At 34.3% G+C, this 12,015-nt stretch overlaps 1 protein-coding gene across 2 annotated transcripts in view; it reads left to right on the top strand.

Moving 5' to 3' along the window:
* PPP4R4 (protein phosphatase 4 regulatory subunit 4) overlaps window positions 1-12,015 on the top strand; it is a 121,395-nt gene that overhangs the window by 63,375 nt on the left and 46,005 nt on the right. For both annotated transcript variants that reach the window (XM_030803401.1, XM_030803400.1), the window contains exons 7-13: window positions 425-532; window positions 3,421-3,542; window positions 6,517-6,639; window positions 7,631-7,800; window positions 8,133-8,252; window positions 10,803-10,880; window positions 11,753-11,836. In XM_030803401.1, coding sequence (XP_030659261.1) covers window positions 425-532; window positions 3,421-3,542; window positions 6,517-6,639; window positions 7,631-7,800; window positions 8,133-8,252; window positions 10,803-10,880; window positions 11,753-11,836 — 805 coding nt within the window. The remainder of the gene's footprint in view (window positions 1-424; window positions 533-3,420; window positions 3,543-6,516; window positions 6,640-7,630; window positions 7,801-8,132; window positions 8,253-10,802; window positions 10,881-11,752; window positions 11,837-12,015) is intronic.

The raw sequence follows: 12,015 nt of genomic DNA, 5'->3' as shown, positions 1-12,015 counted from the left end.
ACTTATTGTGATGTTTTATGGAGCATGTTTATAATTCATGTGCTACTTCTTGCCTGCTTATTAAATACCAAATGAAAGGAATGGAGTGTTTTGTAATTATGATACAAGAGTAAAGCTGAAGAATATTTTGGTTGATGGTTGCTAGATTCAGATATTCTACTGCTACAGCCTTTTATCTTAGCTATAGACATTTCAACTGCCAATCCAAAATTAACCTTTATTTTAAAAAGACTGTGTGATATACATAATTTACAAGTAGCTAATAACATCCAAATTTAATAAGATATGTAAAATACCTTGTAAACTTTTTTTTCTATTAAAGTACATTTGTTATTATTAAGGTGAGTTAAGATTTTAATGATAATTGGGAATATTATTCCGAAACACTCATTCATTTGCATGTTTCTTTTCTCCCCACCTTCAGCATTAAGCGAGAAATACTTCCTCTGGTAAAATCACTCTGTCAAGATGTAGAATATGAAGTTCGATCTTGTATGTGTAGGCAATTAGAAAATATAGCCCAGGGCATTGGGTAGGTATACTTTAAATTCCTTATGCCATTTCCATGAAAGCATGCCATTGAAAGGCTATATTTGATCTTTAAAAATGGTCATAACAAGTACCTCCTGTATGTCTGGATTAAAAGAGATAAAGAGGAATGTGCTTAGCATGGTGGTAGGCATTTGATTAATGTTAATTTCTTTTTTTCTCACCTTAGTTGCTCAGTTATCATTCCAGACACCTAGATTCAGGAAAGAAAAGATAGCCCAATATAAACCATACTTGGAATATGTTTGACTGGCTATTCTTTGACTATATTATTGGGTCATTTCAGATGGGATTGCAGTTGTCCCTCCATATCCTTGGGGACTTGATTCCAGGACCTCTTTTGGATACCAAAATCTGAGGATGCTCAAGTCTCTGATATAAAAGTGTAGTATTTCCATATGACTTGCTTATATCCTTCCACATGTTTAAAATCATCTCTAGATGCTAATAATACCTAATACAATATAAATGCTATGTAAATAGTTATGCTGTATTGTTCAGGAAGTAATGACAAGAAAAAAGTCTGTACATGTTCAGTAAAGAAGAAATTTTTTTCTGAATATTTTCTATTCATGGTTGGTTAAATCCACAGATGTGGAATCTGCAGATGTTGAGGGCCGACTACACTCTAATGGAAGCCTTTCTGTAGCTCCTGTGCAACTTCAGGCTTCCAATGTTTGTTTTGTTGCTCTCCTTGTTCTTTTTTTTTTTTTTTTTTTTTTTTGAGAGGGAGTCTCACTTTGTCGCCCAGGCTGGAATGCAGTGGCGCGATCTCGGCTCGCTGCAAGCTCCGCCTCCCAGGTTCACGCCATTCTCCTGCCTCAGCCTTCCAAGTAGCTGGGACTACAGGCGCCCACCACCATGCCTGGCTAATTTTTTGTATTTTTAGTAGAGACAGCGTTTCACCGTGTTAGCCAGGACAGTCTCCATCTCCTGACCTTGTGATCCACCCGCCTCGGCCTCCCAAAGTGCTGGGATTACAGGTGTGAGCCACCGCGCCCAGCTGTTGCTCTCCTTGTTCTATGGGTGCCTGAAGCTCCAGGAGAGGCATAGCAGCCAATCTCTTCACCCATAAGAACTGATCTCATTTCAATCTTAGAAATATGATATTAAAGGGAGTCTTACCTAAAAACCATCTTGGGACATCTTTTCTTTTAAAAACAAGATTCAAAATTGGTACAAAAATCATTGGAACCTCTCATTTTTAGCAGAAGTTGTACTGATTTCAACTGGTTCTTTGTTGCACAAGCTAGGACAATCAGATTGTGGTCATTTGTACCTTTGTTAATTTTTTAAAAATCTGGGCCAATATTTAAGGCTCTGAAAAGGCTTTTGAATGTCACACAGGGTATGGTAGAATGTCACACAGGGTATGGTGGAATGTCACACAGGGTATGGTAGTGTACTCTGTCTTGTGTCCACTCTTGCTAAATAGTATTTAAGTGTTGTGTTGGAAGTTTAACACAATTAATGAAAGAGTTATTTGTTGTGATTATTTTCATTTTTAATGCCCAGAGATAATTAAGTTGAATTTGCATCACTGTCACGTTTTTGAAAAAAAGAGAGCTCTATTTAAAGATTGAATGGAAATAACTTTTACTATAGAGATGAAATTATTTTTCTTAAACTATTTTCTTTCATTGTTAATAAATTCAAGGATTTCAGTAGGTATACAAATATATTTTGAGCAAAATTTATATGAAATAAATTTTTATGAACTTTGGATATGTTCTGTCACATTTTACTCTTTTACCTCCTCTGTCTGCATCCTGTATTTGCTGAATGTTTGTGAAGTACTGGTAATGTTAACATCTCTATCTGTATGATCTAGATCAGTCTCTTAGAAAAGTATTTTTTTTTTTTGTGGCTCTTCAGTTGCTCAAGTCCTTGTCATGTGGTATGCTGCCTAATATGGTAGCCCCTAGTCACATGTGGCTATTTTAGTTTAAAATAAGGAAAATTAAAGAAAGTTAGAGCTTTAGTTCCTCATTCATAATAAACTTATTTTAAAAAATGCTCAATAGTACCCTACTGAAGAGCACAAATGATAAACATTTCCATCATTGGAGAAAGTTCTACTTGACAGCATTGTCTTAGAGTCTTTGAGATTTGCCCTGAAATTTTTAAAAGTTTTCTACAGCTCTTAATAACTTTCTTGGACTCTATCAACATCTTATGTCAATTATAATTGATGCCATTTTCCATCTTGTACCCAAGAAAGCTAACCACATCACAAGGCTCTCCTTGATCAGAGTGTTTGTCATTACAATGACACCTTATCATGAGGAATAAGCAGAAACAAAATGTTGAATACAAACTATTTGTGATTGTATTATAAATATTGTATACTCCCTAAAAGTATTTATATTATGTTTCATTCTGCTAGATAGGACACCTAGAGTCATATATCGTCTTCTATATAGAAATTAGTTACCGTAGTTTCATGTATTAGGTGAATGGAAAATAATTTATACCCTGAAATCTAGATAGAAATATATTATTTAGGTTTCTGCAGTTACTACTGATAAGTTTTTCTAATTAGTCCAGATTTTTGCTGAAGCTGCTTAAAATGGAAAACTATATTATAATTTATAAAGTTTAATATAAACTCTTAGTTATTAAGATTTCTGTAGGTAATAATATTATGCTAGAGGAAGTGGGATTGATTTAAATCATTATGAAATTACTATTAATGTTTCTTATATGTATGATGTGCTTTCCCAATAAGACTGAAAGCTTCTGGAGAGCAGGAACAGTATCTTTATGATTTTTCATATTTTCTGCAGCAACTAGCCCAGTCACTGGTTTTTAGTAAGTTCTTGCTACACATTTATTGATTTGATTTATTTTCTTCTATTGCTTATTGTGCAGGACAGAACTTACAAAAAATGTGGTGCTCCCTGAATTAATAGAGCTTTCTAGGGATGAAGGCAGCAGTGTACGACTTGCAGCTTTTGAAACTTTGGTTAATCTGCTTGATATATTTGATACAGGTAAATCATGTGGCTACATCTTTGCTTCTGAAAACAGTGTTTTTCTACATGTTTTATGTCACTAATAAGGAATAAAAGTAGATTTAGAATTTCTTATGTTAAGCCTCACTTCCTCTCCCTCTTTTTATGTTTCATCCTGTTTTGGTGTCTTCTTGGCTTTCACTTTTACCCTCATGGTGTTGTAGTCCATTTTGTGTTGCTATAACAGAATACCTGAGACCAGGTAATTTATAAAGGAATTTATTTTGGCCCACATTTCTAGAGGCTGGGAAGTTCAAGATCAGGCAGCCCCATCTGACCTGTTTCTGATGAGGAACTCATGCTGCCTCATAATGTGGCAGAGAAGTGGAAGGGGAAGCAGGCCTGCAAAAGGGAGAGGGAACAAAAGAAGCTGACTTTGTAACAACCTGCTCTCCAGAGAACCAACCCAGTCCCACGAGAGCTAACCCAGTCACTTGTGAAGGAGATCTCAATACCACAGGAACTTCACCAGTCAACCCATGAAGGTGGAGCCAGTGGGTGGACCCATGTGGCCCCACCTCTTAAAGATTTCACCTTCCAGTATTGCTGCACTGGGGCCAAGCCTTGACAGGCATTTTGATGGAGACAAACCATATTAAAACCAGTACCACATGGCATACAGTGTTGCTACATATTCCATCTCTCTTTTCTCCCATCAAAACTTAACTGACTTGTGTGTGTATAGGGCTAAGGATTTGACTTTAACTTTTCACCTAATTGACATTAAGACAGATCCTGAGACACTGTCTACATGAGTTTCCTCTCCTTAATAATATTTTAATGCTAGAGATCTCATGGCAATTGGGGGAGAAATTTGGGATGGGGTATTTGAGTGGGAGAGGGTAAAGAGATATTCGTTAGTGTTATGTAAATCATGTCACAAAGACAGTTAACTGCTTTACTGAATGTATGACTAGACTCTTGACTAATGCTGGATATTAGTTATCAGTAAACATTAACTATTTTGATAAAGAGAAATTTGGAGGAGTAAATGTCAAGTACTTAGGTACAGAATTCAATCGTATAATTATAGTATTACATTTACTTGGATTACCAACATTTTATCCGAACTCTAGGAAGCCTCTTAAAGATTATTGCAATATGGGCAATAATTGTGTTTGGAAATTCCAGAACAATCATTTAGACAATATGACAAACCAGAGGAGTAAAACTGCAATACATGATAAGTGAATGAATAAATCTTTTTTCCACTAATAATGGGGCATCCCCAGGCTCCAAACTAGAACCTTGCCATCATCTTTGATCTTTTCTGTTTTACTGCCCACACCCATTTATCACAGAGCTGGGCCTAACCTGTGTTTGTGGCTTTATTTCCTACCATTCTTTCCCACTCCTCTTGTGTCTGATGCTCCAGTCCCACTTCCTTAGCATACCAGATTCTTTCACACCTCTAGTCTTTTCTCATACTTTTTCTTTCTCTATTGTTTCCTTCCCTCTATTTTTCTCCTAGCCAACTCCTGCTTCTTTTTTTTTTAATACTTTAAGTTCTAGGGTACATGTGCACAACGTGCAGGTTAGTTACATATGTATACATGTGCCATGTTGGTGTGCTGCACCCATTAACTCGTCATTTACATTAGGTATATCTCCTAATGCTATCCCTCCCCCCTCCCCCCACCCCACGACAGGCCCCGGTGTGCAATGTTCGCCGCCCTGTGTCCATGTGTTCTCATTGTTCAATTCCCACCTATGAGTGAGAACATGCGGTGTTTGGTTTTTTGTCTTTGCCATAGTTTGCTGAGAATGATCCTTCTGCTTCTTTAGTTCCCAGTTTAAATACAGTTTCCTCCCTGACATCTTTCTAAATCCTTTACACCAGGGGTTGGCAAACTATGGCCCTTAGACCAAATCTGGCCCGCCCCCTGTTTTTGTGAATAAAGTTTATTGGGACAGAGCCACACTTCTTTGTTCACGTATTGTCTGTGGCTGTTTTTGTGATGCAAGAGCAGAGCTGAGTAGTTGAGACAGAGCTTGCAAAGCCTAGGATATTTACAAAAAAAGTTTATAGATCCCTGCCTTATACCAGCTATTAAGACAGTGATCACACTGTCTTGTATTTTTTGTATTTGGCTTTTTTGCCGGTTTACATTTCTCAAAATCAGAGACCACTTATTATTCATATTTCTACTTCTACTTAGTTACAAGGCTTGTTCTGTAAGAAATATAGTGTGTTGAATGAATGTCATTTAACAAAAATAGTAGATATGGCACCGAAATGTAATGATAATAGTAATAATAATACTCATAAGCCTGTTATAGCATTTTACTTAGTATTTCCAGACAATAAAGAAGTGATTCATTTCTGAAATTTAAGAAAACTGTGAGAAATTTGGAGAGCATTTAGAATTGAGACTTAAAAATCGCCAGTATATCAGATACTTGTGACCTAAGCAGATGTACTCAAATAACTGATTAATTGTTTAAAGAAGAGCCATCTAAGAAGTAAAAGTGATGAAATTCAATACATAGAACATATTATAAGCTAATGTAATTTTAGTAAAAAATGAAATGATAAAATGGGCTTAAGCTGTAGCATGGTATGAGATGTGCGTAAAAGAGAATAAGAAAAGTTTCCTTTGCTTACTATTTATCTATTTATGTTAATGGTGTTAGAATTCTTTTAGTTATTCAGACTCAAATCCTCAATCATCTTAGCTTTTTAATTCATAATCACTCTTTATATTCTGTTCCCAATGGCCTGCAGTATGAAGTCCAAACCCCTTAACCTGACATTAAAGTTTTTGATCATTTCAAGCCTCCTCTTACCCCTTTTTCACCACCCACCTCCATCATTGTTGCTTTCAGGTATTTTCTGTTACTATGAGGCTAACATAGTAATTTTTCTTTCTGGAATTTGTGTGTGTATTAGTTTCCACATGTGCAGTGTGGACGACTGAATTTAAAGTATGTATTATTTTGTTTTGTTTTCCAGATGACAGAAGTCAAACTATACTTCCCTTAGTGAAATCATTTTGTGAAAAATCTTTCAAAGCAGATGAATCAATTCTTATTTCTTTATCTTTCCATCTAGGAAAACTATGTCATGGACTATATGGTATGATATATCCTAAGAATTTTGAGACTGTAGATAATTTTTCCCTTTTTTTTCTACCTCAGTCATTAAACTTTGGCTCTTCAGTTAATTGTAAAGCCTAACTCTTAAGTATATAAAAATCTTATGAGATCTTAGAATTTTGATAGCATCATTTAGAGCACATTTAGGAATGACTTTTTCACCAATAGAACCTATTTGAAAGAACAATGACAGAATAAAGTAAGCATAGCTCTTTAAATCTCTGAATATTTTATACTTATGTATTATTTGGTATGTGATAATAGAAGCTCAGGCTTATTAACTATTTCTATGTAGTAAGTATACACTTATTAACCATTTATTGAATAATTATATCATTAGAGAAGTTCAGCTTGGGATGTGGAATAATGCCATAACTCTTGGCATTTTGAACACATAGTTCTTAGCTTACTGTATCAATGTGAGATAGACTGTTTAATAATGAACTCACAACAATATATTATGAGTTTCTAGCTCCTTGAGATAGTTAATGAAGTGGAACCATTCCATTGATTAAAAATATTTTGAATTTACTTTGCTGTCTTTCAGATTCGATTTTTAAGCGCCTTCCCTACAGAGACACATACACACATGCATGTGTCTTTTCTGCCAGCAATTTTAGAACATTTACTATAATAGCAGATGTATAAATAGCCACAGTGTTACTATTAGTGACTTTTTAGTGGCCTCTAATATGATACATGCTTGCAGCAATTAATGCAGATATAGTTCCTGCATTATGTAAGTTATACTTTTGAAATTAAAATATTACTGGTATTAACATGAGGTAAAATAATGTGATCTGTTAGATTCCTAACAGATACTCTTTTCATGTTCCTTTTATTTATAAACTATCTGTAACCATTTATTTAAGTATTTGGCTCCAATTATATTTTTATTGTACTTTGATTTTCCCTTTTTAAATTTTGTTTTCAGTTGAAATGTTGAGCATATGTTTTTATATTTGTTTTAGGAATTTTCACTCCGGATCAGCACTTGAGATTTTTGGAATTTTATAAGAAACTTTGTACATTGGGTTTGCAACAAGAAAATGGACACAATGAAAACCAGATTCCACCCCAAATCCTAGAGCAAGAGAAGAAATATATTTCAGTACGGAAGAACTGTGCTTATAATTTTCCGGTAATAAATATGTATTTATATTTACTGAAGATTTTTATTATAACTTTAAAATATGTGCATAGATGGCATGCAAAATATTGCCATTTTTGACACTTGCTGCTTAGCATTATGTCTAGCATACATAGTACGTGCAGAGTAAATATTTGTGAAATTTATATCTCTATGTATAAATCAGAATGATAGACACATATCTGGATCTTCCAAATATGATTTCTAATTAAATTACAATTCAGAGAACATGATTTCAATTTAAGTGAAATGATTATAATATTAGGTATTGATGCATGTTTTTCTTTCCTTCCCACTCATCTCCTCCCTTCCACCTCCACCAGGCCATGATTGTTTTTGTTGATCCTAAAAACTTCCACATGGAACTCTATTCTACATTCTTCTGCCTTTGCCATGACCCGGAAGTACCAGTCAGATACACTATTGCTATTTGCTTTTATGAAGTAAGTCTGGAGACTTGATATCACTTTACATTTGTTGTTAATTCTACCTATGTATACTAGATGATTTTGTGCTTATAGATTATAAGATATAGACTGGATATCTCTTTCACGTTCTAGTCTTAAATCTTGTTTAAAAATTTCCATAATTTTCTTCTTTTTTAGTATGTTTACAGAATCCATTTCTATAAATACACTGTATTTGTATATTCTTTTATTAACCCATTCATTCAGCATATCTATACCAAGTGTTTAAACCAGACATTGTGGTAGATATGGGTGATGCAGATTTTAAAGAAAAATCAGTTTTTATATGCTTTATAATATTTACAGTTAACTTTGCACCTAAACTTAAGCACTTGAGAACCAATAGAAAATTGAGACACATTAATTATTTTTACTACAAATGGATGGTGTTTCGTGAGCATGGTTTTTAGATTCTGCTATTATGACTATAAAGTAAGAGCAAAAGTGAATTGAAACTTTTATGATGAGTTTAACTTTTTAACCCTTGAAGTTGAAATTTGGGGCATGTTTCTTGAATGACAGCAAGAAATGCAAGTATGCCATGGTTGCAATAAATATGGATAAGCTATAACTTTCAGCTTCAAAACTGACACATAAAAACCTTTGGATAAGTGGTACAAGTTCTTATTCTCAGTGAGAATATTTCACCCCCTTCCTTGCACTGTTCCTATGTCAGAGCACTTTGATTATCTGCAAGTGTGCAGGATATCCATCCATAGCATCATTATTAATGTTGCTTAGATTCTTTTTTGGCTATTGGGTGATAGTTTTGCTTTTTTAAAAGAACACTTTTTCTGGTATGAAAATATGTATGCATTATACAAAATCCTGGACATCTTCCCTTTAAATTAAAGTATAATTAGTTAAAATAATTTCAGTGCTGCACAATTATATCATCTTTGTAAAACACACCTGTAGAACTCTGCTTTCTGAGGAGCAGGGATAGGGCAGAAAGCACTGGCCAGCTGAGCAGAATATTCACCTCCAAGATGCATTAAATGGTCATTTAGGCTTGGTTACCATGTCCACATGTCCTTGTTAGATCAGTGATCTCGAGAGAGGGTTGTACAAGATTGGAGTCTGAGAATGCAGTATTTATGCAATTTTAGACTTTCTATTTGTTTCTCATCACTTTAATATTTAATTTTATTTATGTTTATAGTGGACATAACATAGCACCATGTAATTAAACATATGGAACTGTACATGTGTATACAAATATGTTTCACTGGTGGAAATGAGTTTGATAATCATTGATCTATATTTGTTGGGTGGCTAGTTTCCATATTCTCCCACAATCATACCATGTAGGTAGGGTAAGAATGATGTGCCTCTCCATAAAATGAAGGGCTATTGTAAGTTTTTTTTTTTTTTTGAAGTAATGAAAATCCACCGGTGGATTTAAATTTTTCTAACAGTGTTAATGCTAGAGTCTGATAATTGCTTTTATATTCTTTGTTCTCATTTTTCAGAATAATAATACTTTGGAAATATTTTCGACAAGTCAAAAACAACCCTGTTAGAGCAAAGAATTTTAGAACACTTTTTTAATTTTTTAATTTTTATTTTTATTATACTTTTTATTATTATACTTTAAGTTTTAGGGTACATGTGCACAATGTGCAGGTTTGTTACATATGTATACTGTGCCATGTTGGTGTGCTGCACCCATTAACTTGTCATTTAGCATTAGCTATATCTCCTAATGCTGTCCCTCCTCCCTCCCCCCACCCCACAGCAGTCCCCAGAGTGTGATGTTCCCCTTCCTGTGTCCATGTGTTCTCATTGTTCAATTCGCACCTATGAGTGAGAACTGCGGTGTTTGGTTTCTTGTCCTTGCGATAATTTGCTGAGAATGATGCGACCATTTTTTTTTTTCAAATAAAACTTTATTCAAGCCCATGTGTTTTAAAAAGAATAAGGTGAAGTAGAAACTGGTAAATTCACCATTGTTGGCTCCGAGTTTATCTGGAGGAGACAAAAAAACTACTGTCCACAAGGGGAACTCTATTATTCTGGACTCTCCCAACTCCTCTCATGCTGGTTAAAGTCTTTGATGGGGAAAAGGAAAGTTGGTTTGCTTTCTTAGGAGTTAAAACTACCCCAATATCACTGTAGGCCTTCAGTAGAAGTTACCCTCTGGGAAGTTCTGAACTGGTGTGAATACTTGTATGCCTAGAATATCCTTTAAGACCCTGTTGGCGCCTCTAAGACTTTAAAATGTGAACTAGAGGCCCCTGTGGGCTTGTTATTGCTGTTGATGTGAAAGTTATGACTCTGGTAAATCCCATTCTTTTGTATTTCCTCACCCCATGTGTGTCCACACATTCCAGCATGTCATGAGGCAGACTAGAAAGCTGGTTATTTGTGCCACTAAGTTTTATAGAATCTAATTTTATATTTGTGTTATAACATGGCTTTATTTTAGAAGAAATATGCAACAACGATGTATTTTTAAAAATTATTACTGTAACCTGTATCTGTCTCGTAGTCTCAAATCTGAGAGACTTTATTGCTATGTTTTAGGTGTCTAAGCTTCTGAATTCTGGAGTATATTTAATACATAAAGAACTAATAACATTATTACAAGATGAATCACTTGAGGTAATATTTTCTTACTCTTTGATTTTTAATTCTTTTATGTTTGGTCCAAATATACCAATGCCTTTTCTCCCCTACTTCTTGGAATTGTGTCAACTCTTTCAGCTGACTAGCCCCAGAAGCTTCAGATTGTTGTACCACTATATCATAAACAGGATATTGGGAAGATAGTTTGAAAAATTAGGTTTTAAAATATATTCAGTTCTAAAACTTAGTATATGTATATTTGTTTATTAAGAAAAATTTAGGAAGTGCCGAAAAACAGACAAAAGAATGCCTTTAATTTCAATTACTGTTACTATTTGTTTTCTTTTTCTTTTTTATATGAATATTCTTTTCTATATAAAGGTTTTTATTTTACTCAATTGTAATCATATATCACATTTTATAACTTTTTTCTCTTGCCATTGTGTGGTATTTTACCACTTAATATGTACTGATGAAAACTTTGAAATACTTTATTTTGATGCTATATTTAGATATTCCTTTCACCTAAATGACTGTTAGTTTGCCAAAGCGCAGCTCATGAATATTTTGATATCACTGAGAATATTATCCAATTTAAACAACCTGTCAAAAGTTTGGAGGCAGTTTTTGAACATGTTAGTTTTGTAGAAGTAGCTGTCTCAGATTTAGACTATTTGAACAATGTCAAGAGGCAGGTACACTAATCTCTTTTCGAAGGTTGTCCAAGGCAGTTGATCATGTTTCTAAGACTTTTCAGCAAGAAGATGGCAGAGTAAGAAAATAGAAATCCCCAAAATGTTGTTTGGGAAAAAAAAAACCCACTATTACTGTATAGAAATTGACATGTAGAATTAATCTAGAAAAAACATAGTAATCACTATAACAGTAATCAATATCTCTGTTAAAAGGTACTAGATGCTCTTATAGATCATCTTCCAGAAATCTTGGAACTTATGTCTACTGGTGGAGAAAGCAGTGTGCAAGAAAATAAGGTAAACTTCATCTTTCAGAAACATTTTGAGCTGTGTAAATATTATCCTACTCTACAGGGTGTTGTGAGGCATAAATGAAAGAATGTTTGGAAAACATGTAAAATAGTGCATGCCACATAGAAGGTGGTCGGTAAAAGCCTATTAGAGTTTGAACAGCTTGAATTTCCTCTATCTTTCTT

Source organism: Nomascus leucogenys, chromosome 22a (genome assembly GCF_006542625.1).
Source record: "Nomascus leucogenys isolate Asia chromosome 22a, Asia_NLE_v1, whole genome shotgun sequence".
Taxonomy (NCBI): domain Eukaryota; kingdom Metazoa; phylum Chordata; class Mammalia; order Primates; family Hylobatidae; genus Nomascus; species Nomascus leucogenys.
This window is presented reverse-complemented; position numbering and strand designations above follow the sequence as displayed.